General features: G+C 37.3%; 1 protein-coding gene across 1 annotated transcript in view; it reads left to right on the top strand.

Moving 5' to 3' along the window:
* The window catches only part of ULK4 (unc-51 like kinase 4), an 892,765-nt gene that overhangs the window by 210,296 nt on the left and 674,492 nt on the right, over positions 1-7,977 (top strand). Inside the window, exon 18 of the mRNA XM_006868826.1 lies at positions 2,576-2,758. Within this exon, the coding sequence (XP_006868888.1) occupies positions 2,576-2,758 (183 nt within the window). The remainder of the gene's footprint in view (positions 1-2,575; positions 2,759-7,977) is intronic.

The following is a 7,977-nucleotide window of genomic DNA, read 5'->3' as shown; positions in this document are numbered from 1 at the left end:
AAGTTGCAGATATATGGTAATTATATTGTATTTGGTTACATTTGGGGGCATATACTCCACCTAAGGGAGGCAGATCTAATCACATGTGACTATCCCTTGACAAGTAGAGTAGTATTTGGCCAAACATCCAGGAATCAGTATCTACCAAGGTAATACATAAAGTTAACCATCATAGACCATTCACTAGAGGTAGAAGTTCTCAATGGTTTTAGTGTTGAGTACTGTCTGGATTTTAAAGTACAGGTAATTTTTGTGCTATTTAAACTATTGTAGACAATGAGAGTAAGATGGAAACTCCTCCATTTATTTATGATGTTGATAAAAGATAAAACAAAAAAGAAAATGATAAACCACTTTTATTTAGAGATAAAGACACAGAAGTTCTACATAAAATAATAGCAAATTGAGTTCAGTAGAGTTTAAAATTATAGTTCAGCATCAGGAAGTATATCAACACATAGTTCATTGTATCAGTAATTAATTAATGATAGATAAACTATCCACAGTTGATGAAAATGAATACATCTCTCCACAGTTGTTGAAAAGATACTTCCTAAAAATTCAGCAATCATTGTTAATTTTTACAAATCTTCCTTAAATATGAATAGAAGTAAATATTTAACCATGATAGAATCTTTCAAAATTAAAGTGCTGAAATCATAGTACAGTATCAGGGACAAGGCATGGATTGTGATTGTTGTCACATTATTCCATACTGTTGTGAGGAATGTAATGAATAAGAAAATAAAAGGGAACTGTCAGAAACCATATTGGAAAAGACAAAATTATCTTTATTTGTAGATGGCATTGTTGTAGTTTTAAAAACCAAGAAAACATTAAACAAAAAAGAAAAAGACTAATGATAGTCAATTCATAAAGTTTTGTTCAGCTTATTTTATCCTTGTTTATATATAAATTTGGTCTGTTTTTCTCTTACTGAGCTGTCTTTTCAGCTGTTGTTGGGAAGACTTAATAGTAGCTTCATAAAATTGAACAGTTTTTATTTTTCCCCATTGTCCAGAATAGTTTAAACTTTTCTTTGCCATTGTATTTTACAGTCTGACAAATACAGATCCTGTAAGAAACAGTACTTTTTAATATTTCTTTAGGCAAATCTGAAGTTTCCTAAAAAGAACTTTTGTCTCATATTTTAGAGGGGTTCTCTAGAAGGTTTTGAGATGTAGAGACGAGAGAATTCTTGGATCTGACCCTTACTCACAGCCTCCATCTCCCTGTGGGTTCCTGTAAAATGGGATTATTAATACGTTTCTTTTACGTTGCCTATAGGAGTGATAATACATTGACAATCACTTGTTTCTCTGTGGTGGTGTTTTAGTTGCTTCTCACCTCCAATGCATAGCAGTGTTCAACTGGGCTGACATCCCAAGAGACCCCAAAAGGAGAAATAAGCTTAAGTTAGAAAGTTTTAGAAAGTATTAATTATAACAAATGTTATATAACCTTCTGAGCATTAATGGCACAGTGGATTAGGCATTGAACTACTAATAACAAGTTTGGTGGTTCAAACCTAACATCTACTCCTAGGGAGAAAGATGAGGCTTGTCTGCACCCATAAAGATTTACAGTCCCTGGTGGTTTGTTTTTTTTTGAGGTTACATAATTGTTGTTGTTGTAAAGTGCTGTTCAATTGGTTCTGATCCATAGTGACCCTGTGTAGGTTTTTAAGGAGTGGCTGGTGAGCTTGAACAGCCGTCCTTGCGATGTAAACCAACTTTAAGTCCAGTGCATTAACCCACAGTGCTACACCAGGACTCCAATTTATTATTATACATTAGTAATTCCAGAACCCCTGGTGTGGTGCTCTTGGATAGACACTGGACTGCTAACTGAAAGGTTGGCAGTTCAACTACAGCACCTTGGAAACTATTCAGGGTTGCTGTGTGTTATAACCAACTTGATGGAGCTAAATAACAACACCACAATTTAGGAACAGAAATGGAATTTGACTGTATTTGAATCTGTACTTTGTAATTTACTAACTATGTGGCTTTGGGCAGGGTACCTCAGTGTTCATGCCTCAGTTTTATATCTATAAAATGGGATTATTAGTATGTTTCTTATATGTTGTCAAGAGGATTAAATAAATTCATTCTCAGGTGGTGCCCCTCTTATAGTGAACACTTGGTATTAGGTATGAACTTTATTTTTACCTTTTTCAGCATGTAGCTTAGTGTCTGAACAAAGAAGGTACTTACGAGTAGTTTCAATTACTCACATGATTGTATTTCTATATGTGTGTGTAGGTATACAGTGCTTATGTGTGTGTAGGTATACAGTGCTTATGAATTCAGTCACTTATTAATTTAGATGATTATTGTTGTAATGCTCCATAACATTTTAAAGCAACCTTAGTTTAAGTTAACAGCTGTATTGTCATTTAACAAATTACTGATACTTAACAAAGTGTGTTAAAATTTCCAGCTTTTTTGTGCCACAATAAATTATCAGTGAGCAAGGCATGCACCTTCTTGTTTTCACAGAAGCTTTTCTTACCTTCTGGAACATGGTTGATGCGCTAGGATTCATCTGACAGTTTGTCCTCTTGTCTCTGCAGGCCTTGTGTAGAATTACCCGCCATTCACCTGCTGCCTTCCAGAACGTGATTGAGAAGGTGGGCTTGAACCTGGTGTTAAATTCCCTGGCCTCTGCCATCTGCAAAGTCCAGCAGTACATGTTGACCTTATTCACTGCTATGTTGTCCTGTGGAATTCATCTTCAAAGACTTATCCAGGAAAAGGTAAGATTTCACCTTGCTACGCTCTTTAGAACAAAATGCCCTCCAAAGTGTTTTACTAATTATTGTCATTTCTAAAATTGACTTTTATCTCAGTGTGCTTTTTTTGAACTTTGGCAAACCTCTCTGCTGAGCATTCATGTGAAACAAGAATCTCTTATTTATAAGTGATTAAAATAAAAGTCTTGCTAACAACTTCTGCCTGCTTATCTTCATTCTTACAGTGTGAATTTAGAAATTTAGTAAGTCTTTCCTGTGTGCTAGCATCATCACCCTCAGCTCCTTTCTCATTTTTTTTAATGTATTTTTCTTTCCTTAGGGAGGGGTCCCTTCATGTATTCTGCTTATTCTGACCCATATGTATTACTTTCTCTGTCTAATGCTTTTCCAATCCATATTATCTTAAAAGCCCTATTTCTCTTGTATTTAAGTTAGTCACCTTCTAATATTCTGATAATCTTTTATTTGGTATAGAATAGCATTCTTTTCATTTTAAGTTTTATTGTGAATTGTGTGATATTTTACATGGGAGGACATTGGTTTCACACTCATCATTTCATTGCAATGATTACAATCTCCTCTGTGCATTCAGCAGTATTTGCTTCTATTCCCTCTGGTTTTTTTGAGGGGAGGGAGGGCGTGAGGAACACAAAAACACTCAGGAATATACAGTCACTTAAACAACTAAAGGGCACATTCTGTAAGCCTGTCTCCTGACTGTCAGCATTCAGTCCCTCTCTTTCCATGAATCTAGGCTCAGCTGCTCTCTCTCTCCACAGCCTCATCTCTGCCTCCATCTCCAGTGTTGCTGCTTCTCTGGATAGGGTCCCACATTCTGCTCATGCTCTTCTACTTCAATGATCATGGTCCTCTGTTCCTGGACTGTAAGATTAACTAGACCCCCTGTTTTATTACAAAATTTCTACTTTTACAGTTTTGACAGTCGCATTTAGTCATGGTAACAATTACTCACTATTGAATTGTAAGATTCTTATCCTCATCTCTTTTCACCAGACCCATCTAGACAAGATGAAAACTAGAATAGCATTTTTAAGTATTAAAGTTCTGTCGTTTCAAGACTGTATAGAACTAAAGGAGGCTCTATAATAGCTTTCCTCAAAGTGTCTTCTCTAGTCCCAGCTCAACAGTGACTACTGGACCATCAGCACTGGCAGCACCTGGGACTATCAGAAATGCAGAATCTCAGGCCTCACCGCAGACCTGCTGAATCAGAACTTGTATTTTAATAGGATCGCCAAGTGATTTGTTTAAATTTTAAGGTGTGAGAAGCTCTGTCCTAAAATATTAGGGTCCAGAGAGGTATAAAAAAGTGAACCATGGTTATATACGTTTATAAGTTTGGGAAGCAATGGGACAAAGTTGCATAAATCCATTCAGCTTCTCTTATGCTACTGGAAGGAATGCATAGATCACTCTACCAAAAAGAACTAACTGGTTATTGGTTAACAATTTCAAGAGGTAGCATGTGACAAACAACCAGTGGTACTGAAGGAAGAAGTCCAAGCTGCACTGAAGGTATTGGCAAAAAACAAGGCTCCAGGAATTGGCAGAATACAAACTGAAATGTTTCAACTAACTGATGCAGCGCTGGCGGTCCTCGCTCATCTATGCCAAGAAATTTGAAAGACATCCATATCTGTGGTCATCCAAAGAAAGGTGACCCAACAGAATGTGGAATCATTGAACAATATCACTAATATCTCCTACAAGTAAAATGTTACTGAAGATAATTTTAAAAACACTTGCCGCAATACATTGACAAAGAGTTTCTAGAAATTTAATTTGGATTCAGATGTGGGCATGAAATGAAGGAAATCGTTGCTAACATCAGATGGGTCTTAGCTGAAAGCAGAGGATACCAGGAAGGTGTTTACTTTTGCTTTAATGACCATGCAGAGGGATTCGATTGTGTGAATCATAACCAGCTGTGCATAAGACGGTGAAGCCTGGGTGTGTTCCAGAACACATTGTTGTGCTCATGAGCAGCCTCTACATAAACCAAGAGAAAGTCATTCAAACAGAACTGGAAAATACTGAATAGTGTAAAATCAGGAAAGGTATGTGATAGGGTTGTATTCTTTCACCATACTTACTCAGTCTGTATGTTGAGCAGATGATCTGAGAAGCTGAATTTTGTAATGAAGAATGTGATATTAGGATTGGAGGAATACTCATCAGCAACCTATCATATGCAGATGACACAACCTTACTTTCTGGAAGCAAAGAGTACTTGAAGTACTTAACTGATGAAGACCAAAAACTATGTAGTCTACAACATGGATTTCATTCTTAATGTAAAGAACATGAAAATCTTCTCAACTGGACCAATAAACAAAATAACATCATGATAAATGGAATAAAGATTGAATATGTCAAATACTTACATTTACTTGGATCCACAATCAACTTTGATGGAAGTAACAGTCAAGAAATTAAAGGTGATGTGACGTGGGAGAAGGCATGAAAAAACACTCAAATTTGCAGAGTATACCCATTTGGCCCATGTTGGATGGCTTGCTGATTAGAACTTGACTAGAGGAAGATACAAGAAGACAGTGTAAACTGCTACAATTTGATGAACTTTACCTTTGCTTATGGATATAGTTGCTCAAAATCCCAACAGAAAGTTAGAAGTCTTCACATCAAGGTTAAAGCCTATCCCCTCATTACACACAGTTAATAGAAAAGGACAACTTATACATTGGCTACTATTTTTGCTCTAATCTTTATTCTTTCTTTTCTTTTGGTGACCGTAGGTTTACATTGCTGATCTTTTCCTAATTGAGTTGTGTTAATGTTTGATTTGGCCCTTTCTTTTTGGATGTGTATATTTACTGTAATAAATTGTCCTTTTTAAAGTATTAAAGAGCCAAGATGTCATCCTGAGTACCCAAGCCATGGTATTTTCAATCACCTCATATATAGGCAAAAAATATAATGAATAGGGAAGACCAGGGAAGAATCAATGCATTTGAGTTATGGTGTTGGATAAGAGTGTTGAAAGTATCATGGACTGCTAGAAGAGTGAACAATTCTCTCTCTCTCTCTTTTTTTTTCCCCAGTTAATACATAAACGACTTTATTCCAAACAAAAAGTGGTTAGACGGGTCTCTGATCAGTGATTGGCTATGGATAAGTTCCCTCAGTAATACACATGTCTTTGTCTCACTAGGGTGTCTGCCCAAAAAAGGGCATAGAAAAAAATTTTGAGTTCAGAGTAAATAGCAACTTTTTTAGCAAGACTGCAGTGAATATCTTTCACTTTTTATTGGAGCTTTTTAGCAAGTTTACAGGAATGCTGCCTCATATAAAACAGCAGTGTTACATGGATCAAGCATTTTAATGAAGGTTGAGAAGACCTCAAAGGTGAGGAAGGTCATCAACCTTGATGAATGGAAAAACTGTGACTAAAGTGCAGAAACTGGTGGAAGTGAACAATTCTCTCTTGTAAGAAGTACAATGAGAATGCTTCTTAGAAGCAAGGTAGGTGAGACTTTGTTTCTTGTACTTTGGACATGTCTGCAAGGACCTGTCCATGGAGAATGATACCATGCTTAAAAAAGTGGGAGGTTAGCAAACGAGAGGGAGGCCCCAGACAAGATGAATGGGACACCATGGCTGCACTCATAGACTCAAATATAACAACAGTTGTGAGGATGGCACAGAACCAGGCAGTGCTTTGTTCTGTTGCACATAGGGCCACTCGAGTTGGAAGCAACTCGAGGCACACAACAACAACAACAACAACAACAACTGGAGGTCTTGGGAAGCAGAGGGGAAAAGTGGAGGGTCAAGGACAAAGAGAAAGACCCTCAGTGAGATGGATTGGCACAGTGCCATCAACAAACAAAATAACTTGGGCTCAAACATAACAATTATGAGGCTGGCACAGGACTAGCCAGCATTTTGTTCTTTTGTCCACTGGGTTGCTATGAGTTGGAACTGACTTGATGACATCTAACAACAACAACAATAACAGTGTGTATTGTGAATTTTTATTAGGATACTGTAGTGTGAACAATCGTTTAAGCTTACTTTATTTTTGGGGAAAGAGCATCCTTCAAATGTAAACTTCCAAAACTATGGTAAAGAAAGTGTTGCTGAGGACTGTAGAATGGAACCACTTAAATAAAATATTTGCCAGAGCATCAAGTGTCACACCTTGTTGTTTTTTTAAAATAATAAATGTTAAAATGTAAATGTTATTAATAATTGCCAGGTTTACATACTAATTTTAATCTGTAAAAGTACAAATGGAGTATATGGCATGTGCTGCATTTACTTTATTTAATCTAATTAATCTCCAGCTGAGAATTTTCAATCTTAGAACAAATTTACCTTCTGCTTCAATAATATCAATAATATGTTTATCTTTTTTTTTTTAATGTTTTATTGTGAATTATGTGATAGTTTACATGGGAGAACATTTGCTTTAAATTCATCCTATAGTACATTATTTCATTGCCTTGGTTACAATCCCCTCCATGCATCATCAACCAACCAAAGGGTATACCCTACAAGCCTGTCCCCGGTCATCAGCACACAGACCCTCTCGCTGTCTGGGTCTGGAGTCCCCAGCCGTTCCATCTCTCCACATCATCGTATCTGCCTCCATCTCTGCACTCCGCTCTTCTCCCTTGATGGTCCCAGGGACCTCTGCTCCTGGACTGCAAAGTCAATCTCTCCCCTCCATTTGCTACAAAACATCCACTTTTACATTTCCAACCCTCACAGTCAGTCCTGATAACAGTTATTCACTACTGTATCACAAGAGACCTATCCACATCTCCTTTCATCAGCCCCACCCAGACAGATTGAATACTACTCAGCGAAGATTCTGCCTTCCTCTGCGCCTGCTTGATCTAGGCTCCCTCTTGAAAGATTGTAAGCGAGTCACTTCTTGCCTTTGTAACACCACCCCCACCCCCTGTTTTGGATAGCCAATGTGCAAGTTGCCCATCCCTGTCTACTCTGTGTATGGAGGGGGTGGGAATGATCCTTGCTGTAAAGATTTGTTCCCTCTGTTGAGCTACTTCATCCATAGATGTAGGTCAAGTTCATCAAATTGTATCAGATTGCTCTATTTTCTCTTCTTTATTCTTTTAGTTGAGCTCTGATCATCCTGTCATTGAAGCCAGGTCAAGTGGGTATTATCTGCAAGTGTGGGTGTTCTTATGCATGTGCCCTGTCTTCTTATCTGC

Source organism: Chrysochloris asiatica, unplaced genomic scaffold (assembly GCF_000296735.1).
Source record: "Chrysochloris asiatica unplaced genomic scaffold, ChrAsi1.0 scaffold00124, whole genome shotgun sequence".
Taxonomy (NCBI): domain Eukaryota; kingdom Metazoa; phylum Chordata; class Mammalia; order Afrosoricida; family Chrysochloridae; genus Chrysochloris; species Chrysochloris asiatica.
The sequence above is the reverse complement of the archived record's forward strand: the minus strand, read 5'-3'. Positions and strand labels throughout refer to the sequence as shown.